Source organism: Lutzomyia longipalpis, chromosome 2 (assembly GCF_024334085.1).
Source record: "Lutzomyia longipalpis isolate SR_M1_2022 chromosome 2, ASM2433408v1".
NCBI lineage: Eukaryota > Metazoa > Arthropoda > Insecta > Diptera > Psychodidae > Lutzomyia > Lutzomyia longipalpis.
In genome coordinates this window covers 28,607,610-28,634,438 of record NC_074708.1, presented here as the reverse complement: position 1 = coordinate 28,634,438, position 26,829 = coordinate 28,607,610, and the positions used below count along the sequence as shown (strand labels likewise).

Sequence of the window (26,829 nt, the reverse complement as noted above, 5' to 3'; positions counted from 1 at the left end):
AGGAACATAACCTCAAAACAAGTTATTTTCCAATATTTTCCAGCCTGTTGCTTTGAAAATAAAGGCGAATAAAAAGGCAAGAAAAGTCGTGAAAATTGAAAAGAAAAGTGCAAAAGTGTGGAAAAGTGTTTGGAGCACATGCAAACGCGTATTGGATGGAAGAAGACGGGATGATGGGTGAGTTTGTTTACCATTGTTTACAAATGGGTATCCTTAGTTGAGACTTTTGACTTTCTCTGCCCCCCCTGGAAGGCGCTCCTGGGACATCGGGGGCTGTACGTGTTGTGCGAAAGTCCAAGGTGACACAGGTGCTGCAGAATGAGAAGAAACACAGCAGTCCGGATAGATGTGAGTTGATTTTTTTAGCGAGAAGAAATTCAAGAAAAGTTTAAAAAATTCTCTATTTCCGGAAGATGGTTCTGCGTCAAATCTGGCAAAGACACGCAGTGATGCTTCGTCATTTGGCTTCCCGGAAGACATGAGGATTTCCAAGTTGATGAATCGTCTGTGTGCTGAGAGGAGTGTCGAAGGGGCGCTGGATTTGTGCGGGAAGCTGAAGGGAGTGATTGTTGACCCGACAAATAGTAACTACATTCGTCGTTCATTTGATGGAATCCTCGAGGGATGCGTGGAGGTGCTGCTGGATGGACCGAAGGAATGCCAGGTGCACGTTGTGGAGATTCTGGCCAAGATTGGGGTTGTTATGCGTGGGGAATTCAGTCAGTTCACCGCGGGAATCCTGAAAGTCTTCAAAGGGAACAAAGGAATCAAGGGGTTGATGATGGGAGTGCTTCGGGGCGCGTTGGAAGTCTTGCAGGAGCAGGGAATTCAGGTTTCGTCGCAGATCCCAAAGCTCCTGGACACACTGAAGGATTTCCTGGAGAAAACAGACAACGTGGAAGTCTTTACGAGTGTTTCCAGCGTCATTGACACCATTGCTGCGAACTACCCAACGCAATTCAGGCCATTCTTCACGGACACAGTTGACATCCTGGTTGGGTGGCACCTGGAGACGGATCAGAGCCTCCGTGTGAGGGATCACTGTGCCAAAATCCTCGAGAATTTCCGCCCATTCTGGCGTCGTGACATCAAGTTCACCGTGAGGCTGCTGGATCAGATAATTGAGGATATTGTGCTGAAGAGTGAAGATCTCGGGAGTCAGGAAGCTGAGCAATTTGTCATCTTTGCCTCCTTCGTGGCTGCTCTCAATACCATCGTGAAATGCATTGATGTGTCCTGTCCGGAGGCTGTGGCTGCCATTGGGGAGGATTTTCTCTTTGAGGGCTACGCTAAGGTTCTCCCAGCTGCCAAGGTGGCCATCCAGCATTGTCCCCAAGAGGAGGAAGTCACTCTGACTGTTAATGAGTTCATAGCGTTGCTCTTTGACACCCACGGAGTGCAATTTGATGCCTCCCGGGAGGATATTCAATCCCTCATTGAGATGCAGCTTCAGCGTGTGCAGGAATACTCTCGTGGGCAAATGCTGAGTCTCATCTTCATCATCTTGCGCTTCCTGCGTGCGATGAAGACGAGAATCTCCATGGAATTCATTGAGCTCCTCCTCGTGCATCCACATCTACGTCGGGAGAGATTTTCCCGCGATGGAAAGTGCCGGGAAGCCCTCGTGAAGCTCTGGCAGGAAATTGTAGATGTGAAGAATGTGGCAATACTGGAGAGAGCCTATTCCGTCATCATTGAGGAGCTAAATGCCGCAGTTTTGGCTCTAAGAGCTTCCGGAAGCACCCAGGAGCGCTGGAAGTTCCTCATTGTCTTCCATCTCAATGGATTGGCACGCCTGGCAGCTTCCTCAACATCCATAATTGCCCTGTATGCCCTCCGGCCGAGTCTCCTGGAGATGCTAACGACGAATCTCTGTCCTGCCGATGAGATCTGGCTCCGTTTCCCCGTAGTTCATCATGCCATTCTCACCCTCCTGGTGGCTCATTGCTCAAATAATGGGAATTTCATCAGTTCCAGCGGACTCCTGGCTGGCAAGGTGACCCCCATGATGAGCCTGGATCGCACAGAGAGTCCCACAACAGATAATTTTGAGACAATTCTCTCCACGATTGATACGCTCCTGCAGCAAGCATGGATTCCGCGTCATTCCCAAAATCTCCTCCTTGAATGGTGCCATCAGATGATCCTCCAGGCGGCAGCGCATTGCACCATCCTGCGGGACAATCCCACCTTCTGCAGCATCCTCCAAAGTATCCTGGACATCCCCACAAAGGCGAATTATGAGACAAAAATCAAATCCGGCGGAATTCTCAGTGATTTCCTGGACAAATTCGTCGTGGTTAATGAGAAAATCTTCCCGGGACTTGCGGAGATTTGCTGCATTGAGATGTGTAGTACAAGTTCACAAATCCGGGAACTCTATTCGCAAATCTTCGCCAAGATCCCGCTGAATGTTTCCCTGAGGCAGGTGAATGAATTCACGGGGAAGGCACGGCAGTGGGATGCGCACATCCGGGAGATGCAGCAATGGCACAAGAGCGCTGCAGTTATCAGTGAAATTTGGCCAGATCAATTCCGGGACTTCCTCGAGGTGATCACGTTCAGTAGTTCCGGCGGATTTTGCGATAGAACCATCCGGGAGATGTTTAAGCGTGCCTGGGTGGCTAAATCTTCATGCGGGGAGTACGATGAGGCAGTTCTGCGGGACATCCGGTGCCTCGTGGCGTGGATTCAGTGGGAAGCAGCACAATTCTGTGTGGCCAATAAGCTCCGGACGCCCTTTGGGAAGCCCCAGGAGACGTTTCTACGCATTGAGGCCATTGTGAAGGAGGATGCGAGAATTCTCGATCTCAAGGAGACCACAACGGTGGCTGGGATTGAGACAGTTCTCGCAAATCAGCGGCATGCGAGGATTCTTCTGGGGTTCATGGAAGCTCTCGAGAAGGCCATCTACAGTGCAACGGAAGGGACAGCCTTTGCCCTGCCGAGCCCTGAGAAGCCCTCCCGGACATTCTTTCACGTTAACTCATCCACATGCAATGAGTGGTTCAATCGCATCCGGACAGCAGTGGATCTCGTGGCATTGCACTGCATGGAACCCGAGATGGTCATTCGGTATTCCGAGAGCACGATACGGAATCTCGTGGAGGCACAGCGTGTGGCTGAACCACTCTTTGAGCACACCCTGATGTCCCTGGCGTGGGCACTTCTCCGGAATGGTGAAAGTGACTCCCTCAGTGGACTCTACACGTGGATCAAGAAGATCTCCGGGCGTCGCTTGGTGTGGGTGAAGATGGCCGCAGAACAGGCAGCGGGACACAGAGAAACAGCCGCCGCGGGCTACACCGAGATCCTGGAGGCAGATCAGAAGCTAGATAAGCATATTCGGGAGTTTATTGTGGATCAATTGGTGCAGTGTCTCATGTGGTCAGCACAGTGGGAGAAATTGGCGGTATTTCTTGAGAATGAGGAAGCCCGGACAATCCCCAGAGCCACCATTCCCCTCATAAACATAACCTCAAAGCAGGTAAGGTGTATTATGCGCTACGATGAGGATCAGTCCATAGCAGAGGAGTGCCTGGCCAATTGGGATATCCTCTCGGATGAAACAGAGTTCACCAATAATTTCTCCTGCCACCACATCTTCTCCCTGGCTGAGAATACCGTCACATGCATCTTCCCCGGGAAATCAATTTCACCCAATGTTCTCCAGACGTGCTCTAAAACATTTCAAAATGGCCTCCAGGAAGCCCTAAGGACGCATTCTCAGGTTAGTTGTTTTTTTCGGAGATTTTATTTGAATTTTAGAACCAATTCATTGAATTCTAGCGATGTTTTGAGTTATTTTAAAGCTTTTTTATCTTTTTAATTTCTCACTTTTTAACCCTTTTAATAATTAAGGTTAGGTTTAGATGAGACTAACCAAAGATTTAAATATTTCTTCTTGCGACGTTTTGATTTATTTTACATAAATAATTACAAAAAATTTTCAAGAATTTCTTGTCTTTTAAATTTCTTCATTTTTAACCTCTTTGAGAAGTAAAATTGAGGTTAGGTTGAGATGGATCTAACCAGAGATTTAAATATGTATTTTTTGTACTGACGACGTTTTGATTTGTTTTCTAAAAGTTCTTAAGAAATATCCTCGTTAGGTTTTCTTTGGAATTTGCTATTTTTTTTAACCCTGTTTACAAGTAAAATTGAGGTTAGTTTTAGATGATCCTAACCGGAGGATTGAACATTTTTTTCATTTAGCGACGTTTTGGTTTATTTTACAGACAAAACTACTAAAAGTCTCCTTATACCAATTATCTTAAAGTTTCTTTTGCATTTACTCAATCTTGGCCCTTTTTACAATTATAAAATTGTGGTTATGTTTAGAAAGATTAAATAGTTTTAAGCGGCAAGACTATTTTTTGTATTCCAGCGACGTTTTAGTCTAATTTAATGACAAAATTTGAAGGAAAAACTTCTAAAAAAATATCTTTAAAATTTTCATTGAGGTTATGTTAACGATAATTCACGTTCTAGCTATTTCAAGCTACCTTTTCCATAATTTACTTACAAAAATCTGAAGAATCTTCAAAAATTTTCAAAAAAAAATAATCAAAACGTTGCGGGAAAATCAAAAAGTAGTCGTTTCTTTACATTTTTCCCCATAAGCCCGACTTTCTTGAAATATTTCAATGAAAATTACACAATATTTCAAAGCAAAGAATCTTTTCAAAGTTTTCTAAACTTGGTGTGAAAATTTCAAAACCAGCAGTGAAAAATTTCCAAAATTTCATGAAATTTTCGATGTCAACAGGAGCACCTGAACAATCTCACGATTCTCAATCACATCTGCCACAAAATAAAGATTGGGGATGATTCCGTGGACTCGTTGTCGGTGGATAAAATCTTCGGATCCCTGACATTGACGAGAATTCTCTATTTTGCGGAATTCTTCTGTGGATCGGAGAGGAAGGTGGATGACCTCAATGCAATGCTGCGCCTGGATATGGTGTCCATGTCCAGGAAGGAAGGTAATCTGCAGCTGTGCAGGAGAGAGCTTGAACGCTACTACGCGAGGACGAGCAATGCTGAGAGTCTGGAGGCAGCGTGTGAGGCGATTATGGCACACAAGGAGGCAGCTGTGTGGGATCTAAATCTCGGGAGGGCTGTCTATGAGACGAGCAAGTGGTTGTATTGCTATCCGGAGAAGAGGGACTTTGCTGTGCAATTCACAGCGGCAACAGCTCTGGGAATCCGGGGGCATATAGCCTCCGGAGGGCAGCCTGATCCGCAAATTAGTGAGCGTGGTGCTCGGATTCTTCTTAGTATCTCCGAGTGGCTCATTCCGGAGGATGAGAAGCAAATGCAGCTGCAAATGCCACTCGGGCAGCTTCTCAATCAACTTCCGGACGTTAAGCCGACGCCGGATTTCGATGCTGGTGGCGTTATTCCGTTGACAGACTTGGCCACGGGAAAGCTAATTGGGGCCAGTGTGAAGCAGTGTCCGGATTTGGCGAAGGCGTGGAATGCCTTTGGGGGATGGTGCTACAAATGGGGCAGGAAGATGGTTGAGAATCGTCCGAGTGCAACGATTTTCCAACCGGCTGACATTGCGGGCATTTCTCAGGCAATTCCGGATGCATCGCAGGAGGAAATATCCCAGGCAGTGGGAATTTTGAGTGAGCATCAAGTGCCAATGGAGATTGATGACATTGAGCCAGGAGATGGGAGTTCGACGGATTTGCTGGAGAGTCACATCCGGAACATACCGAGTTTTGCGCACATCACATCGGAGCAACTTCAGGCAATTATTGGGATCTGGCGGAGGGCACATAAGCACGTCTATGGGTACTACGAGATGGCAGCTGATGCGTACTTTAAGTACCTCCAGTTGGGTACTTGTGGGAAGGTTGATGAGGACTCAGCAAGCTCAACAGTGGCGGCAACACTTCGTCTCCTCAGGCTCATTGTGAAGCACGCTCTGGGGCTGCAGGAAGTCCTCGAAGAGGGTCTGGCAAGCACACCAACATCCCCGTGGAAGGTGATCATCCCGCAGCTCTTCTCGCGTCTCAATCATCACGAACCCTACGTCCGGAGGCGTGTGTCTGAGCTTCTCTGTCGCGTAGCTGAAGATTCCCCGCACATTATTATTTTCCCAGCTGTTGTGGGAGCAGCCCAGGGGGCTAAATCCGAAGCCAGCAATACCCTCAGTGAGTGCTTCTACTCCCTCCTGGACACACTCTCAAATCAAGCAGCTGACACTGTGGCTCAGGTGCAGCTTCTTGTCCGGGAACTACGTCGCGTGTGTCTGCTTTGGGATGAAATGTGCCTCGTTTCCATGTCCCAAACCTACGTGGCGTCCAGTAAGAAGTTTTCCGAACTTGATGATCAAATCACCAAAGAGGGCATCACAGACACCAACTACGGCACCTTCTCAGAGCTCTATCATCAGCTAATGAAGCCCGTTGTGGCGACAATGGATAAGATTCGCGCAACAATCTCCCGGGAAGCAGAAACGAAGCACGAAGCAGCGTTCCAGGAGAAATTCTCCAAGCCAATTGGGGAATTGAGTGATCTCCTGAGGCAACCAATGCGTAGGGATGCCCCACTGATGCCATGGATGAGATTCAAATCTCTCTGCGGGGTTTTCCAGCAGCGTGTCCAGAAGCGCTCGAATAATGTTCTCAAAATGAGCGATATCAGCCCAACTTTGGCTGGATTCAAGGACACCGTGATCTCCATGCCAGGCGTTGAGAATTCCGGGAAGGAGCAAATCCACATCAGGTTAGTTATCTTTTGTATTTCGTTGTTTTTTAATGAGTTTTTTTTTATGATTTTGTCTTGAAGTTCTTAAGTTGAAAATATGTAGGCCAAAAATTTGAATTTCTAGGTCTTTTTAGGCTGAAAATTAAAATTCTTGATCATTTTAGGGAGAAGATGAATCAGAAAATTAAATTTCTAGATCTTAGGTAGAAAGTACAACAAAAATTTGAATTTCTAGATCTTTTTAGTTAGAAGATTAATCAGAAAGTTCATTTTCTAGATCTGTTTAGCTAGAAAATTGATTAGAAATTTCATTTTCTAGATCTGTTTAGCTAGAAAATTGATTAGAAATTTCATTTTCTAGATCTGTTCAGCTAGAAAAATAATCAGAAAAAAAAATTTCTAGATCTGTTCAGCTAGAAAATTAATCAGAAATTTCATTTTCTAAATCTGTTCAGCTAGAAAATTAATCAGAAATAAAAATATCTGGTTCTGTTCAGCTAGAAAATTAATCAGAAATAAAAATTTCTAGGTCTGTTTAGCTAGAAAATTAATCAGAAATAAAAATTTCTGGATCTGTTCACCTTAAAAATTAATCAGAAATTTCATTTCCTAGGTCTGTTTAGCTAGAAAATTAACCAGAAATAAAAATTTCTAGATCTGTTTAGCTAGAAAATTAATCAGAAATAAAAATTTCTGGATCTGTTCAGCTAATAAATTAATCAGAAATTTCATTTCCTAGGTCTGTTTAGCTAGAAAATTAATCAGAAATAAAAATTTCTGGATCTGTTCACCTTAAAAATTAATCAGAAATTTCATTTCCTAGGTCTGTTTAGCTAGAAAATTAATCAGAAATAAAAATTTCTGGATCTGTTCACCTTAAAAATTAATCAGAAATTTCATTTCCTAGAACTGTTTAGTTAGAAAATTGATTAGAAATTTCATTTTCTAGATCTGTTCAAATAGAAAATTAATCAGAAATAAAAATTTCTAGATCTGTTCAGCTAGAAGATTAATCAGAAATAAAAATTTCTGGATCTTTTCAGCTAGAAAATTAATCAGAAATAAAAATTTCTAGATCTGTTCAGCTAGAAGATTAATCCGAAATAAAAATTTCTGGATCTGTTCAGCTAGAAAATTAATCAGAAATTTCATTTTCTGGATCTGTTCAGCTAGAAAATTAATTAGAAATAAAAATTTCTAGGTCTGTTTAGCTAGAAGATTAAGCAGGAAGAGTCTTTAGATCTCTTTCAGAGTGAGAATTCTGTCATATTTTTTGCAATAAACTCTAAATTATGAAGAAGAAAAGTCTTGAATTTAATGTTCTTAACAGTGTTCTAGGAAGGACTTTGAAATCTTTAAGTTTCTGATGATCCTAGTTAAAAATTTAAATTTCTAAATGTCTTTCAACAAACAAACAATTTTCTAGTCTCTTCAGCCATAAATGCATCCGGTCCTAATTTCTAGATCCTTTTCACAAGAAAATTAATCAGAAATTTGATTTTCTTTCTCTGTTTAATCAAAAAATAAGTTGAGACTTTTAAATTTGGAAATATTTCTAGTCAGGAACTTGAAATTTTTAATAAAAATAAAAAAAAAATTCTAGGATTTTAATACAAGTCTAGACAATAACTAGAAATCTGATAGTCCTAGCAAGAAAAGTAGTCAGAAGTTTCATTTTTTCTATTTTTATTCAGGATAATAATTTAAGAAAATAATCAAAACTTCATAGATTCTAAACCTTTCTGTCTAAGAAGTACTGAAGAAATTTAAGATTCTTAATATTCTAACCAAGTTCTTGCGAAGTCCTGAAATTTTCCTGACTAGAAAAATCTAAAATATCCTCAGAATTCCTTAATTTTTTAAACACAAATCCCTATTTTTTTATTGTTTTTTTGACGCTTTCCTGTAGATCTGTGGACAATATGGTACAGATCCTCAATACAAAGACAAAGCCCAAGAAGTTGGCTTTCCACGGAAGTGATGGGAATCGCTACACGTACCTCTTCAAAGGGCTGGAGGATTTGCATCTCGATGAGAGAATTATGCAATTCCTCTCAATTGCAAATTCAATGATGAGTCGCACGATTGATTGCAATGGGAATGTTTCCTCATATCGTGCTCGTCACTACTCCGTCATCCCACTTGGCCCACAATCGGGTCTAATCAGTTGGGTCGATGGGGTTCTGCCGATTTTTTCTGTGTACAAAAAGTGGCAGCAACGTGAGGCGGCAAAACCGCGCAAAGAGAAGGAAATTTCCCCAATTATGCGCCCTTCGGAGCTTTTCTTCAGTAAACTCACGCCAAAGCTCCAGGAGAAGGGGATGAAGGTCACCGATGCTCGTTCCACGTGGCCCATTGAGGTCCTGCGGGAAGTTCTGACGGAGCTGGCGGCAGAAACTCCGCGGGATTTGCTATCGCGGGAATTTTGGTGCACCAGCACAACGGCAGCTGAATGGAGACAAATTGTCCGGAACTATTCACTCTCACTGGCCGTGATGAGTGTCATTGGGTACATCATTGGGCTGGGAGATCGACATTTGGACAACATCCTGGTGAATCTCAGCACCGGAGAGATTGTTCACATTGACTACAATGTGTGCTTTGAGAAGGGAAAGACGCTACGTGTGCCGGAAAAGACACCCTTCCGGATGACGCAGAATCTCGAGAATGCCCTCGGAGTCACTGGCATTGAGGTGAGTGAGCTTTTTTTCCTTTCCTCATTGTTGCTTTAATTTAATCCTACCCTGAATCACCATGAAATCCCATTCACTGACCCCTGTGAGTGAAACGTTCTCCCTTCGACAAATGAATGAGAGGCTCTTCCAAGAAGTCAAGATAATGCGTGGGGGGTAAAGCCCAAATTATTGGGTGGTTTGTCTTATCAGTCGCCTCGTCGATTGAGCGAAGTGAGGAAAGGGGAGGATTTGTATTGGAAAATCAGTGACAAATTGTGTGGAGGAATTAATTAGTACATAATCCTCATTTGCGATAGCGCGTACACAGAGTGAGGAAGAAGAGAAGAGAGAGAATGAGGAAAAATTTCTTCTCAAAGGGGTTTGTCATTGAGGTTCTTTGTGGTTTTCTTTTGAAGATATTTATTTTTAAAATTTTATTTGCTGGAAAAATTGGAAATTTACGTGAATCTCTTTCATTGGCAAGAGAATTCATTAATTTTCTTGAATAAGAGATGGGAATTGAAGAAGTTCCGTCAAGAAACCTTAATTTGGTTCATAGAAACAACAGAAACAAAGAGAAAATATTTAAAACAAAAAATCGTTGGAAGGATTAAAAGAATTATTTATAACCATTAAAACTTAAAAAAACCAAGACAAAGATCTGAAAACTCCCAATGGAATTGGATTTTTTCAGAAACTCAAAATTTACATAATTCGGCAATTTATTTAATTATTAAAATTCTTTCTAAAAATTTCTTAAAGAAAACGAAAATTAAACTACTTAACAAAGTATAAAAATTGCATTTTCGCCTAGGGGTGTTTATCTGCTGAATATTTTTACTATTTTGGTGAATAATACGAAGATTAGCGAATAAACACAATATTTCTGAAGATCTGAATATTCTCATTTTCAACTGGAATTTAGTACCTACTTCTTCGGCTTGAATTTACTACTTTCTCGGTTTGAACTTACTTTTTAAGGATTTTTAGAACTTTTTAGGATCTTTAGTACTTTTTGGATTAAATTTAGTACAAATTCGACTAAAATTTAGTACATTTTCGGCTTAAAATTAACACTTTTTCTATTAAATTCAGAACTTTCTCAGTTAGAATTTACTATATTTTTGGCTATAATTTCAGTATGTTTTTAATTAGAATTTAGTACTTTTAATTATTTAACTTACTTCTTAAGATTTAATTTTAAACATTACTAAATAACAGCCGAAGCAACAGTAAATTCAAACCGAAAAGTACTAACTTCAATCATTAAAAGTACTAAATTTTATTGAAAAATATAGTAAATTCTATCTGAAAAAGTATAACCTACTGAATACAATGGGAAAATGTACTAAATTTAAGCATATAAAGTGATAAATTGAATTTTACTTCTTTGACTAGAATTTAGTACTTTTTAGGCTTCTGCTCCTCAGTCTCTACCGATTTGAGACTAAAAACATAAAAAGAAATATTCGTCTGTTGAATATTTTGATTTTTTTTTGACGATTTCTTGATTGTCGCGTTTTCAAAATGCTTTTAAAGAAATCTGTAATATATTTTCATTTAGACTTGACAAAGAAACTTAATAATGAGTTTCTCAACATTTCCTTTTTCACCGTATGCGCGCTAAATTTAAAATTATTTTACGGAATAATTAGCTTAAGTCAAACGAAATAATCCAAAAATTATAATTTTCAAGAAATTTACAAACATTCAGAAACCTCCGTAACGAAACAACAATAACCACAAAGAAGAAGAAGAATATGGATGATAAAAACGCTCTGTTTAAATTTTCTTTTTGACAATTATTTCCTTTATTTTCACATTTAATATTCATTCCATTTTTGTCTTTTAATTCATTTTTTTTGGGAAAAAATTAATTTAGACAAAAAAATGCTCAATGAATGCCCCTTCGAAGTGGGTGACTCAGACTATTTGCTGGGGTGATGCTTCCTCAAACTCACTCCCCCCACAGATCGGTGGTACAGAGAGAGAGAGCAAGAAGAAATTGAAAATCTCATCAGATGGTACTTAAAGTTTGTATATTTTTGTGCTGAAAGTTAAGAAGATTTTGTGGGAGGGAGCAGCAGAAGCTTCACTTTTGCTCTGTCAGGATGGCACACACAACACAGCACAGCGTAGAATTCACATTTAAAACTTTTATCTGTTTGGCAAACAGCAGCAATGGGGAATTGGGTATGATTGGGATGGGAAGAGCGATAGAGCCAGCATCACGCGCGCGATGGAGGCAATGTGTGTTGGGTTTGATGCTGCTCTGCTGATGAAGAGGATGCACTCAGCAAATGGCTTTGGTGGGATTGAACCAAAGTGGGGCAGGGTGTTCAGGAGACACTCGTGGAGGCGATGGTTGTGCTGAATTTGCTAAGATGCGTCGTCACGGTGTCTGAACTTTGGGCATCGTAGCTACTCCGGGCGCTCTTGTTGTGAATTTCTGCATCTTCCTCGTCCACTTGTTCGGGAATGTGGGGCGTCTCAATGGCAGGGGGGGTCTCTTGGTCACACACAGAGGCCTTCCGGCATTTAACGGCTGTATTGTTATTCTCATTGGGGGTAATTGCATCGGGATTCTTGCAGCGCAAAAGATTCCCGAAGGCTTTGCGAAAATTGCGATTTTTCCATGCATAAATAAGGGGGTTCATCCCCGAATTGGCCATTGCCAGTGAGAAGGCTCCCTTGTAGAGAGTCGCGGAGCTGTGATTGAGCATCCGGAAGATTTGTGACGTAGCAATGGCAAAGTAGGGTAGCCAGCAGATTGAGAAACATCCCAGAATTAAGAGGACAACCTGTGTGCGAAAAAAAAAGATAAAAAATTCATCAAGAAAATCTCTGAAAGAAAAAAAAGATTTTCTTTTACCTGCACAGACTTCCAGTCTGATGGCATTTGATTGAGATTAGACACGGAGGAGCGCATCTGTTTAATCTGACGCGATGCCTCGCGGTAGATGCGACTGTAGACAATGAGCAAGCAAAGCCATACCATTGAGAAGACGGGTGTTATCACACCAGCCATGTACCACGGCTTGAGGATCTCATCGAATTCACATTCATTCGCTGAATCCCAATTATTCCAGAAGAGTGGAACAGTGGCAATGAGAATGCCCAACATCCATCCAATACTACACAGGAACAATGCGACTTTTTTCGTCATGTACCTGTGTGCGTAGAATAATTAACAAATTAGCAGAAGAAACACAAAAGAAGAAGCACGTGGGGGCAATTTATTGCAAAATGCGCTGACCCTCGAGAAAATTAATGCTTCAATACTCAAGTGATTTACAGTGTTATTATGTTGTTTGACTATTGTGTTGTGTTGTGTTTGAAGTGCAGCAACAGATAAAAATTGAAGATAAGAATGGATTTCCACCCACAGAATGTTTATCAATTTTATGAGGATATCAATATGATTTTTTTATAAAAAAAAATATCGGGGGAAATCTACGGAAAATTTATTATCTTTAAGTTTGAATTTATTGTCAAAAAAATATAAAAAAGTATCATAAAAAAATACTATAAAAAGGCATAGCATTGAAATAAGATAATGATTAATTAGCCGAGAGGTTCTAGTTGCTACGTTCTTTTAAAAGAAATTTTACTCTGAGCAAGTAGGGGACGTGGGTTCAAATCTCACTTTGGGAATAAATTTTTCTTTTTCCATCATTTTGGGCTTTTTTTTTGAAAAATATTGGATGGAATAAGGTAGATAGTTTAATTTTCTGTACTCTTCGGCCAAAGAGAAAAAAAATATTTCGTCAAGAACGTCAAATTAATAAAATAATTAATTTATTAGACGTTTTTTATTAAACGATTTTTGAAGAAGAAATTGTTTCAACTAAACGATTAAGTTCAAAAGGATTTTTTAATGATTTATCGTAGAGCTTTTTCTGTAATTTTATTTTTTTTTAACTCTTGATAATACTTAAATACTTAAAAAGTGGAATTTTTGGAAAAATTAACTTTCCCCCGGTCTGAATTAAAGGCACAATTCTGCCAGAACAAGACTAAACGTTTTTAAGCAAAATAACCCAAAATTAGGGTAATGAAATTAATTAATTAAGCAATTTAATTTATACATAAACCAAAAATAAAAATATTCGTCTCATTTTTTATTCCTTTTTTTGGCATAATGATTAGCGATCTTGTTTCTCAACGCTTCTATCTTGAGTTCGAACTGAAGCTAGAACTTCTTTTTATTTATCGATTTTTCTTTACAATTATAAGTATATTTTACTTTTTAATTATGCTTTGTGCTTTTGAGCTTATTTTCATTTCACATTTTTTTAATCGAAATTCCGTAAATATTTTACGAATTATTTGATGAAATTGATGATTAGTTTTCCGTTTTTATTCATTTATTTTTAGCTGAAGATTTGCTCTGTTTAATAGCATGCGAAATCTCTAGAATCTATGCTTGAAGAGAATTTTCCAAGGAATTTTTTAATCAGTGAAGTCTTTGAAAAAATTTCAGAATATAGGTATTCGAAAGATTTTATTTGTTCTCTTTGAGTGCCAAAAAATTACATAAAAAGCTTCTTATTTTAATAAAAATAAAATAAATTCGGTTAAAGGAAGAGTTTCAGAACTTCTTGTGCTGAATTTCAAGAGTTTGTGTTGAAAATTAACTTTTTTAGACAATTTTGAAAATTGATTTTGTGAAAATTTTAAAAATTTCCTTTTAGATATCTGAGTGAAGGATTAATTTTCTAAACGAAAAAAAAAACTTAAAACTATTTAATTCTTAATCGAGGGATTTTATTCTGACTCTGTTATCCGTCTTTAAGACATTTTTCTCTGTCAATAAATCCTTTTACTAATAACCCATGGCGGACAGAAAGCTTAACTCTTTATTTAAATCTCAATCTCCAATGGAGAAAAAAGCAAAATCATTGCCACTTGAGGTCGACCCGCGGTGTAGTTGGACTAAAGACTAAAGAACTCGAAAAACAAATAATTATCTTAAGGAGATTTTTTGCTAACGCCTAAAACACTCAATTAGCGCAAAAAATTAATATTCGTGTGGCTGTGTAAAATTTGGTGGAAGATACTTAATATTTTATTAAAAAGACCGCGCGAAATAAGTCATAAAACGTACCTGCTGTAGTGCAGAGGATAGATGATGGCAATGTAGCGATCGACAGCAATTGCAATGAGGTTCCATATGGACGTGCAGCAGGCGAGGATGATGAGGAAGAAGCGCAAGAGGCACCAAATTTCCACTTTGCCAAGGGATGAGCCCACATAGAAGGCTAAATGGTAGGGAAGTGTGAAGCCCACAACAATGTCTGAGATGGCGAGTGAGAGGACAAAGAGATTGGAGATGGCACTCCGCAAGCGACGACTGTAGCGAATGGCGAGGATTGTGAGTGTATTGCCACAGAGGATTGTTATCACAAGAGCACCATCGACAATTGTCCAAAAGACAAGATCTGATTTTATTTTACTAACACGATCACCATATTCACTTCCACTATTTTCACGTCCAAGAACTGCCTCCATGATCACTCTCTTCACGCACGCACAGAGTTTGATGCAGAAGTTTGTCTTTTTTTGGCTTTAGATGGGACAGCAGGGAATTTGCAGTGGGATGACACAGCCCGGGGGGCCACTAAATGTTGAATTTCTTATGATTTGACAAAAAATTAAACAAACTTCCAATACAAAATCCATCTTTGGCAGCAATAGCAAATAATGTCCCTCCGCTGAGTGTACTCTGTACTGTGGAGCACGTTTACAAACACCTTCTTCCACCTGAGAATTCATCAATCATCACTATACGGCATATTTTTACTTCTACATCATCTTCAGAGAAGTTTTTATTTGTTTCTCATTTGCTTCCGCAACAATAAAGCTTCAAGAAAGCTCACAAACTCTTAACAAATTGGAAAGAAATTAGCCAGAAAAAAGTCTTCCAGATAGTCTTTGACCTCTGTGAACTTCTCACTGGAGTAATCACACCACCGAGGGAAAAAATCTGAGCAACAGGAATTACACAAAACTAATTTTATTTGATGTGAAATTTTATGCTTTTTTTGGAGGAGCGCCGTCTGAAGCCAACAATTTCGGCGTATTTCTAGCAACAAACTGCCGAATGTAATTTCAAGGGGAGAAGCATCAAGTGGCAGACCGAGCTCCGTGCGTGGAAAGTCCACAAGACGCGCACAAGTAAGCGCAGGAAGAGTGAGAGATGGAAATTTTGCCAAAAGCTTTTGATTTCATTGAATTTCATTGAAAACTACCTGGATACGTCGCGTGGAAAAGTTTCCGCACAAAGCGAATGTTTTGAATTAATATTCATGACGTAATCGATTAATTTAAAACCCATTTTAATAGAGAGATAGAGTGAGAGATAATTTAATGAGAGGAAGCATCGTGACTCGTTGGAATTTGACTTTGGAACAATGAGCTGCACTTTTGCCTATTTGTTGAGCTTTATGACGATTTCAGGGGAATTTCCTCACTGTTTTTGTTTCCTCGCAAGTTAATCAAATTATTGAGAATGATTTGATGGCATAATAAGGAAGAAAAAGGCGTTAATTTATCGGTCAAAAATGATTCAGAAAAGTTAAAGATCTTAGAAAAAAATTACATTTATTCGGTCAAATGTTGGGAAATTCAAATACGAGATTTGACATTTTTCTTCGTATTTTTCTCAACTACTTTCGGAGATTATTGTCGCTTTCCTCCGGCACCAAATGCTAAGGAAAATTAATTTATTTAAAGAAATCAATTGAGATTTGAGAATAGCGGATATTATGGCTCATTCCTAAAAAAAAAACGTTTCAAATTTATTTAAAAAAATATGTTTGTCGATAAATAAACAAAAATATATTAAGGGAATAGAATATTTTATGAGAGAACTATTAAATATATCATAAAGGCGTCTTAAGCAGCATACATAGAGTAAGTCCCCAGCTTGCAAAAAAATGGAAACATTTTGTTGAAATTAATGAATTATTTAGGCAAAAAATCCTAATAGATCGGGTTCTTTTCAATTAATAAATTGTAAAGGAATTTCTTTCTTAGGCTTTGGGTATAAATAAACCATCAAAAAAATCTTCTAATACTTTTTAAATGATTTTTATAAATAAACTCTGAAGTAAAATTCTAGCACAAAAATAACCATTTCTTTTTTCAAATTTAAAAATATTGTCTTTTGAAAACGAAAAACGAATTATTTTCTTTTTATTTTAATTTCATTATTTTTTTATACTGTTTAACCCTTTAAGGTTTTTTGGGTCATACGCTGACCCAAACGTGAAACATTTTATTTTTTCAATTATTTATGAATGTAATTGTTTTTCCATGTTACAAATGCATCAAATTCACGCATAAGGGTACAAAGAAGACGTTCTGAGTGAGAAAAGTCCTCTAAAAAAATTCATAGAATAAAAATCGCGATAAAAGAGCGCATGTTTCAATGTTTTTATGTTTCACGTTGGACGTTAAAGGGTTAAAAAAAAAGTCAAAAAAAAATTCTAACACAACATATCCCTTTCCTTATTTACCCTTTCGCGTCCACGTGAAACATAGAAACATTGAAACATCCGCTCCTTTTATCGCAATGTTTATTCAATGGATGCTCTCAAAAAATATTTCTCAATAAGAATGTCTTCTTTAGCCTAATTTACGTAAAATTAACGCCTTAAAATTAAGTAAAATAAAATGTTTCACATTTGGGTCTACGTGTGACCCAATAGACGTGAAAGGGTTAAGCCTTTGATTGAAGAAACTTCTTTAGAACGCTAATTGACCACTTATTCATTCAACTTTATTCTTGTTTAAGCAAAAATAGAATTTTTTATGGTTATCCCTTCTTCTAAAAGTATTGCCTAATTAGGTTAATACGGAAGATCTCTTGCTAAGCAATCAAAAGTCCTGGGGTTCGAATCTACCCTCGTTCCTTTATTTTATTTTTTTTTTCAACCTAAAAATAACTTTTTAATTTGAATTCCTTCCAAGAAGATTCAACGAAATATTGCTTTTTGGCATTGCAAGAATAAAATTTCTTTGCTAAATACACACCTTTCGGTAAAATTAATAGTAAATTATTACTTCTTTTACTTTCTATGCTAACCTTGTGTTGAATTTTAATTAAAAATGACCTTCCGTCTTATTTTAATTTGTCTTTCCTCATTCCCCGAAAAATGAAATATATTTCCCAACTTTTCAGCAATATTGCAACAATCCTTCTCTCTTCGTGCTGTGTGTGAGAGAGAGACTCTGCCCTCCTTGTGTATACGTACACATACAAGGTGTGGAAAAGTACAGAAAGCACACACATTGAGGGGAGGAGGGGGAGGGGGAGTTAAGCAGGTGGAAATTCGATGAAGCTCATGAAAACCAAATTAACTGAACTTCATTCCCCGCATCATGCACCCAATCTTCGTGCACAAATAAACAAACTGAGAGGGTTTTGATGGAGATTTTCTTACCATTTGATTTTTCTTCTTTTCTTCACATTTGTGGAGGGAAAATTGGAGGTATTTTTTTTGTTATGGAAAAGAGTAGATTTTGTCTGGAGAACAAACACTTATCATGGTTGATGTGCGTGGGAATTGTGAGTGTGATTTATTGAATTTCCTCGCACGCTGTCGATCACTGGGGAGATGATGCCCGATAAATCATTTGAATGAATAAAATGACTGGGGGTGGGTGGATGACAGGGGGGGAGGGGCGGAATATGTATTTGTAATCAGTGTGGGAAATTAATATAATAAATCTCCTCGCGCTTCCTAATAAGCATAAAGTCATCTTTATCACCGTGGCAATCCGTTCAGCTGATCATTTTAGCTCTTTTGCTCTATCAATGTTACGATTTTGGTGGTGTGATAAAAAAAGGAAGAGATTGTGTGTGGTGGAGCCCTAAACCATCTGAAATCTTATCATATTGAGTGCACTGTGAGGGGGATTTTTTTTTCGCGGGTGTGAGGCCGCACCGGGAATGATTGGAAGCGAGTATTATTGACTCCATGTCAAAATGCAAAAGGTACTGAAGCGTGTGAAAGACAAGCGACAAAAATAATATCATAACAATAATAATCAAATATAAATGCCAGCCATATATTTTGATGCTTTTGTCTTCTTTTACTAAAACCCACGATGTAACCACGAAAATGTGTAGAGCAATGCTATTTTGGGATATTATGTGGAAAATTGATACCTATACGTTAACTTTTTTTATGGAAAAGAAAAGCTTCTCCTTCCCCAAATTGTTTGTAAGGGTAACCCAGAAAGGAAGTAGAGTTGAAAGATTTTAAAGAATGAATAAACCTTTGAAAAGTTAATTGATGACATTGTGAAGTTCAAAAATGTAATATAAGAAAAGGAGTCTATTCACCTTTGTTTCATGCAATGATACAAATATTTACAAAGAAAATCTTGTAGAAAATCAGCAAAAATTTGCCAAATAACAAATATGTGTAAAGCATATGCGTCAGTGCTTCCAATTGTAAGTAGCAAAAAGATGGCTTGAATTCGGTAAAAAAAAAAAACATTTGAAAGAAGCCAAACTTACGGGGCATCATACTTAAGCTCCAAGTACTTGACCATTACAATTTCTATGTGAGTACGAGATGGACAACAAAGACAACAAAGCTGTTTTTTCTTGTCCTTTCACGTGTAAAATCTCAAGCACCGAGTCATTAACACTTTAAAGGATCAAGGTTTCTAACCTCAAAAGTCTGATCTTCATTTTCTCTCAAAAGAAAATGTTTTTCTAAGTTTTCTTTTGACGATCTTAAAGTAATGAAACTTCTTTATACGCAGATGTAGAATTTATCCATTTATTGGGCCTTATTCAGAGACCAAGAAACCCTTGAAATTCGCTTGAAATCTTGAAATTTCAGTACAAAATTCAAAGATTTCAAGGGTTTCTTGGTCGCTGAATTAGGCCCATTATTTATTTTGTAGCGATTAAAAAAAATCGAATTTCCTACTTTGGCCAGCAAAATCCTCCAAGGGTTAATTAAAATTCGGGTACGATCTGCCTCAAAAAAGCAAAAAAAACTACATCCAGATTATATTTTATCAATTTTACTTAATTTTCATTTCAATGCAACATATGCTGCAATGCTGCGATCAGTGATTATTTTCTTATTAATAATTGCAGCATCAACGCACATGTTTCATGCATGAAATTATGTTGTTTCTTGTACATAAAATTATGAAAAATGATTCACAGTTAACCTCTAGGCCGCCAAGCGGGGTCGTTGAACGACCCCAGCCCTATATTTCGTGCTATAACTTAATAAATATAAAAGATACCATTCCCATCTTTTGGAAATAAGTTCTTTGGTTATCTGAGGAGGTTGTGTAAAAATTTCAGCTCAATCCGTCCACCACAAGAAAAGTTATTAAGGAAAATGTAGAAGAAGGGAATTCAAAAATTGGTGTAACGGCCATGCTGCGGAAAATTTCTTAGAATGAAGTTAGTCACATCATAAATCATATGGTTGAAGGGGGTTAAAGGGTTGTGTTTACTTTTCCACTTTACCATCTCAGTGTCAGAATTATCGCGAATAAGTAACATAAACAACATAAAACATAATTAGAAGCATATAAATGTGCAAAACAATAAAGAATATTCGAGAAATATTGCCATTTATCACGGTGCGGGAAGTGAGGGGAATGTGGGGAAGTAGTGAAAAAAAATAGCAGTTGCGGTCAACTTCGTGGCAAATTTCTCACGAAGAAAGTGTGAAAAATGAGTGAAAAATGTTTTTCCCTAATATCTTCTTCTGCGTGTTTCCGGGTGGCGAATTTGTGATGCAAGGGGCAAGAGGACTATATAAGGAGTCTAAAGGTAGTGACCCGACAGTTCCCGGTTTTATAGTTTATGAGAAAATCGACTTCCTTCTTGGGGTCGTTCAACGACCCCACCTTGGCGCTCTAAGGAAGCTCCAAGGTCTTGGCGGCCAGCAGGTTAAAAAAAAAAACAATAAAAAGGGATAGAAACCAAAATTTTCTTATTCATATTCAGGCATAAAAAATGAGCATTGTGGCGCTTTTAACGACGTATCGGTTTACTTAAGACCATCATCAGGCATTTAGCTGCGTGATACTGAGATATTTCGCTTTATATTCTACGTTGTAAATACTCGTAAATATCCATTTTGGGACTCGTATTTATTGATTTTATTTTTCTGTGTGTATTTTAATTTAAATCAAATAATTTGATTTTGATTTTGTTTTTGCTAAAAAATAAAGTTTTGATCTCCATTTTCTTTCTGTGAGTTCATTTGAAAATTGATTTTTTTTAAATTTTCATGAAAGAAAATATTTTTTTTACAGGTTTTCTTTTGAAAATAATTTTAATCGATTTTAATGTTCTTTTCCAGAGAAGTAATATCTGAATGTTTCGTTCTAAGAAAATAAATTTTTTGACCCATTAACCCTCCATATACTGGGACCAAAACACTCACGCGCATTACTATTGGGGAAGGTGACCGACCCCATAGAAATCCTCGCAAATTAGCAAATTCCTTCGGTCAAATGAGATTTTAATAGTCTCCTTGGTACTCCTTAAGAAGTCTTTTGTCCATTTTAGAACACAAAAATAAACTTTTCAATGGATTTTTGGATGATTTTTGCAATGATTTTTTAGAGGTTAGAATCTTCTAGAAAGAGACAAATAGTGTGGAAGAAAACTGGAATAAATTTGACCGTTACACCAATTTTTGAATTCCCTCTTCTTACATTTTTGTTAATAACTTTTTTTCTAGTTGTCGAATTGACCTGAAATTTTTACACAATCTTCTCAGATAACCAAGGAATTTATTTCCAGAAGCTTGGTTCTATACCTCTAAAGACTAATGCGCAATTAATCGAAATAAAACTCTGGGGTCGGTCACCTACCTCTCACAGTATACGGAGGGTTAAGAGAAAAATTCTACCACAATATTTTCTTATAAATCCTTTAAATAAATTCTTTCTATAATAATCTCAACTCTTCCACAATTCCCATACATTATTTTACTTCCTTTTTCCTGAACTTGACACGAAGCATAAACCGGATGTTATGTAATTTGTAAAAAGAGAGAGAGAGAGACAGCCACAATTAATTTTATTTTGTAGGGAACTTTTCGCTTGGCATGTGAGAATGTGCTGAAGGCACTAAAACGTGGCAGGGAGACCCTATTGACGCTCCTCGAGGCATTTGTGTATGATCCATTGGTGGATTGGGCAGTGGGTGAGGATGATGACACCACCCCTAATGGCACTGAGGTGAAGCAAATAAACAACGGGGAGGAGAAGGAGATGCTCAAATTGCGGTATGGTGAAATGAAAAGGAGCTGGAATACTAATCGGTAGTTACCTACACATATATATTGGATGCTCTAACACATGAAATGCTTGCTTTAGGGAGAGAAAATATCCTTTGTTGCTCTCCCTGAGTCCTTTTGCTTTGTCCAAATTGAATTTTTTTTAGTCTTGTGTAGTTTAAATTTTGGGTTTAAGGGGTAGAATTTGATTTGATCTTTAGAGATTTCAGGAAAGATTTGATTTTTCCATTGAAGGTGGTCCACTATGGAAGTTCTGGAAGAGCTAAAGCAGTACACTGAACCAATACAAAAGGTAGCAATGGAAGTTAATAAGCTTGATGAGCAGAAAACAGTTTTGAAGAAACGTATAGAATTAATTCGGAATCTTCAAATGGTGGATGAATGGCAAAGATCCGAAATTTTATCAGTTAAAAACAAATTAAAGAACATTGAAAAGCATAAAGAAGATACACATGCTTTCATCCAGAGGAACATTGAGAGATTCCGCGGGAAAGCTCCGGAGTTTCCGTGTAAAGGTGTTAATGTGCCAAAATGGGATGAATTTGATGCTTTACATTACAACGTGGAAGTAAATGAGTTTGAAAGGTTAAAATATATTCTGCCAATGATGCACAGGGATCAACTCTATGCTGATCATAAACATGACATTGTTTCCGGTCATGTACTCTGTAAAGAAATGGGTCTATCAATGAAGGAGGAATTGCAAATTCTTGAGGGAATTTTTGAGCAATTTTTCCTGTACAATGGTGTAATGCCCTTAATCCGGGACGAAGATTGCTACAAGAGGCGTCATGATGTTTTTGTGCAGTGTGAGAAATTAATGGAAGAGAATAAATTTAAGTTGGCACAGCAGAAAGCTCATGAACTGAGAGATCGACCGTGTGAAATGTGGTGCAATGGATACCTAGATCGCTTCTCATCCATAACGGAGTACTTCATCCAACAGACTTCGCCACCAATGGGGCTCTTGTATCAATTGAGTCAAAAACAAACAATTGAGCGAAGGTATGACAATATCTTGGACGAAAGCTTTAACCGTTTAAATGGCAATGCAAAGGGTTTTATCCTCGTATGCCTCACAAAGAATATCCCGAATGTTTTAGAGAATATTCTCGACCCTGAAATAGCATTAAAGGCTGAAATTCAGGGCATTGCATTTGTTGCAAAGTACATTGATCGCGAATTACGTGGCATTAACAACCACCTCATCAGCAATATTAATGAAATTTGGGCTAAAGTGAAGAATATTTGGGAATTTTTGGAGAATTTTGCAAAGGATATTGCTCTAGAGACCCTCCTGAGGATTACGAATGATGATGCATCTATTTTGCAAATGATCACAATGGTCTCAAGTCTACAGCATGATGATGTTGCATTAGGACAAATAATATCGGATGCAATTGATGATTTGAACGGTACTGCAGAGAATTCAGGATGTTACAGTGCCACACAAACTGTTGGCATGCAAATTGAGGAGAAATTTGAATCATTAATTGGGGAATACAGTGAAGTAATTGAGAAGACAGCTGGAGAAAAACTTCTATTGAAAATTAACGAAACATTCCCCGATGTAAAGGATTTCCAAGAGATTGTGAGCAATTTAATGGAGAATGATGTGCTTGAGAAGGTGCAGGAGGTGGATGTTGTTGCATCTGGGAAGCGTCAAATGGTAAGTAATGTTAAATGCAATGAATACTCTCATTTCTTTTTTTTAATTAAGAAGCAAATGGGTGAATAACTATGGCGTGAGAATGAACGTAAGGTTGCAGGATTTGTGATGATCTATATGAAGAGATCGCAAGATCGCAAGCAAAAGTGCAAGATTGCAAGAAAAAAACGCAAAAGCGCAAAGGAAATAGCAAGATCACAAGCAAAAAACGCAGGATCTCAGACAAAAATGGATAAAGGCAAAAGGCAATAGCAAGATTACAAGCAAAAAACGCAAGATTGCAAGCAAAAGCGCAAGATCGCAAGTAAAAAACGCAAAAACGTAAGATTGCAAGCAAAAAACGCATACAAAAACGCAAAGGAAATAGCAAGATCATAATAAGAAACGCAAGATCTCATGCAAAAATGGAAAAACGCAAAAGAAATCGCAAGATAACAAGCAAAAATCACAAGATTGCAAGCAAAAGCGCAAGATCACAAAGAAGAACGTAGTGGAAGACGTAAAAATACCACGGAGATCGTAAGATCACATGCGAGAACACGAGATTACAAGTAAGATCGCAATAGAGCAAGCGAGAACACAAGAACGTATCAGAGAACAAAAGAACTAAGCAATATTACAAAAAGATTGCAAGAAAGATCGTTAAAAATACGTTTTTATGGTTAAGCAATGGACAGGGTTTAATGGAGAACGTAAGATCGCAAGATCACAATGGAAAATGCTTGATCATAAGGGAAAATGCAAAAATGCAACGGAGATCTGACAATAGAAAACAAAATTTACAAAAAGATGACGAAAAATCGCAAGAAATTGCACCAAAATCGCAATAGTTATTCATCCTCTGGCAAAAGATGGAGCTTCAATGCTAAGTTGATTTCAAGAAAGAATTCATTAATAAGCATTTTTTCTTATATACAGGAAATACAGCAGAACCCGGAAAAAGGAAAGATTTTACGGAGAATTTGGACGTTAAAGAAATTGGAGGCAATCATTGAGTTCTTTACGTGCATTTTGCAGATTGCGTGTGCCTTTAGGAGGGCTGGCGCACCATCATCAGACATGTATCAGCATTTCTATGGTGCCCACGAACGCTACGTCCAAGAGTTTTTGCACCAAATTGTCTCACCAATTGCAAAATACTGCAGTGGGTTGATTTTTGTGGAATTCCTCGAGAAAAATGGTATTGATTGGAAGAAGAACGGAACAACGCATGGTTGGAGCTTAACTGAGCTCCTCAATGCATCTCAAGGTGAATTTATGAGGAGACTAAATGATCAAATCGGTGATGAGGAACATTTTGAGAGATTCTCAATAATCGAGTATTTCACATCAAAATACGCCGCTTCAGTCTATTTGGACGTAATTCGTTGGATGAAAGTGCGAACAATAACGCTGAAGATTGTTGGGAGTGCCTATGAGTGGCGCTTTGAGGATGAAGGAGGAACATCAAGGTTTCCAACACGCAAGGACTTCGTGGAGAATATAAAGAAAATGCTGGATACTGTGGGTACATTGGAGATTAGTATACAGAAGATGTACAATGAGATGAGTAGTTTGCATGAGAAGCTATCAGGTGTGTTGCCAATGTTTGGTTTAACGGCTTTTGTACGACGAGACAATATGGAGAAGTTGTCAAAATTCACAAAGATCGCCATTGAGAATTACAACGTTATTTTGAAGTATGAAAACATCAATTCTGATTTAGTAGAAACAGATAATGCGCTATATGGCATGACTAGTCGAATCTCTTTTGTCTCATATGAAGGCCTCATTAAACGGAACAAGGTAGGTTATTAAATCAATTGAAATAGTTCTTTTTGTCAAAAAACTGTCAAATACTTCCAATTGTTAAAAAAACTGTCAAATACTTCCAATTGTCAAAAAACCGTCAAAGATATGTCACAAATTTCAAGATGGCGTCTAAAGGTTTGCTTTTCCCCCCGAAACAGTTGATTGAATTCATCCCAGATGATCAGGAAATCACCTTTGAATGGGTTGATGAGACAGAAACAAGCTTGGAAAGACAACTTTGGGATGTTCAAAAGGCAAAAAATCTTTTGAATGAAGACATAAAGGAAAGGTGGCAAAACATCGGGATATTTATGGAGAAGCTACAACGTCTCAATGTTGATTTTGTACGTATCTCCACGGATATCCGTGGACTCCTCAAGAGTAGTCTACGTATGGAGGGGAAACATCAGAGTGCAACAAAGGAGTATTTACTTAAATGCAAATCCTTTGCAACAACATATGAAAATCTCCTTGAGAGTCTACGGAAGGAAGCCTTAGATGGCAAGCCAGAGGAAGTTCTTGAGCAAATTGCAGTGCTACAGAGAGAGATTGATGGCATCTTTGAGGGTCCATCGGATCTGAAAAAGTACCATCATGAAGCCTTTGCGGCAAAGAATGAGGAGAATGGGAGGTTAGGGAAGACACGTGATCAGAGTTTACAGAAGAGGAATGCGTATGGGGTGTCGGTATGGCGGAGAATACGATTGAAACTCGAGGGGAGGGATCCAGAGGCGACAAGACGGAGCACCGTACCCGAGCAAGTGGACTGGATGATCCGGGAGGCAATGGACATTGATAATCTCTCAGTGCTCTACGAAGGATGGACACCGTGGGTGTGAACGGGTTCAGAAAACATCGAAGGGCACTTAATGTTCCTGGTAAGTCCTCATATCTCTGATTTTTCTCATTTCCATGAAGCTTCTTTCAAAATTAATCATGACTGCCGTTAACTGCCATTTTTTTTTAAAATTGTATGAAAGTGAGGTTATGACGCTAAGCGTCCTTTGTCTTTTTGTTGATTTTTCAAGGAAAATCTCAATTGTCCAACGCAAAAGCAACCATCAACATCAAACGAGCGACGTGACGTATCAAAAAGTCCCACAAAAAAACGGACACAGGGCGTGCCCCAGGGTTGGGCATCGTGTGCTCCGCACATGGGCGTTTTTACATGCATTGCAACAACACAACCACCATCTTGTGACATTTTCCATCAGACCATTTCCACACACACAATGCGCTTCTTCTATCCAGGCTGCACATCAAAGATCAAAAGGCGTTGGACATCCATTCACGTGGACAATGCTGCTGATCACTTTTGTGTGGAACTGATGGATCTCTAGCTGCTGCTGCATGTTCTCTTTTTCTGATTAGGAGACGATTCTAATACGTTGCTCGTTCAACATTTTGTGTGAGGGGAGAACCATCAAAGCGTAGGTATAGAAGCCGGCTTCATGGAGTTTGCAAAAGACTCCATTTTTAAAGGCTTTTAACTTCCTGGATTTTGTGGTTTTAATGGGGATTTAGTAACAATGGGGAAAAACTTTATTGGTTCATTCAAAATTAATCTAAAACAAAAATCTTTTCAGAAATTAAAAAAAAAATCTTGTAGATCCCATTGAAATATTAATTTTAGAATCGCTCGACAAATAAATCTTTATTTCATCTCTTTAGAAATTGT

The 26,829-nt window shown here is 38.2% G+C and overlaps 5 protein-coding genes across 7 annotated transcripts in view; 3 read left to right on the top strand and 2 right to left on the bottom strand.

Annotated features, from left to right (window-relative positions):
• Window positions 1-26,825, top strand: LOC129789825 (serine/threonine-protein kinase Smg1). 2 transcript variants are annotated; one of them, XM_055826866.1, is made up of 10 exons: window positions 1-177; window positions 253-348; window positions 414-3,730; window positions 4,769-6,738; window positions 8,630-9,413; window positions 21,483-21,715; window positions 21,926-23,360; window positions 24,279-25,145; window positions 25,310-26,029; window positions 26,180-26,825. In XM_055826866.1, exons 1-9 carry the CDS (start codon window positions 156-158, stop codon window positions 25,988-25,990), a joined length of 9,405 nt encoding a protein of 3,134 aa, XP_055682841.1. In that variant the 5' UTR covers window positions 1-155; the 3' UTR covers window positions 25,991-26,029; window positions 26,180-26,825. The 2 variants fall into 2 exon arrangements, with proteins under 2 accessions (XP_055682841.1, XP_055682842.1); XM_055826867.1 differs by having other exon boundaries at window positions 14-177; window positions 21,483-21,679.
• The window catches only part of LOC129791241 (fatty acid synthase-like), a 1,176,504-nt gene that overhangs the window by 408,514 nt on the left and 741,161 nt on the right, over window positions 1-26,829 (top strand). The window lies entirely within an intron of this gene.
• LOC129789856 (glutamine-dependent NAD(+) synthetase) overlaps window positions 1-26,829 on the top strand; it is a 932,624-nt gene that overhangs the window by 164,634 nt on the left and 741,161 nt on the right. The gene's annotated exons all lie outside the window — the stretch shown is intronic.
• Window positions 1-26,829, bottom strand: part of LOC129789960 (pupal cuticle protein) — a 1,201,887-nt gene that overhangs the window by 471,209 nt on the left and 703,849 nt on the right. The gene's annotated exons all lie outside the window — the stretch shown is intronic.
• LOC129789914 (alpha-2 adrenergic receptor-like) lies at window positions 11,608-15,424 on the bottom strand. The gene is made up of 3 exons (XM_055827039.1): window positions 14,503-15,424; window positions 12,268-12,565; window positions 11,608-12,196 (listed from the first exon to the last, which is right to left on the bottom strand). Exons 1-3 carry the CDS (start codon window positions 14,904-14,906, stop codon window positions 11,735-11,737), a joined length of 1,164 nt encoding a protein of 387 aa, XP_055683014.1. The 5' UTR covers window positions 14,907-15,424; the 3' UTR covers window positions 11,608-11,734.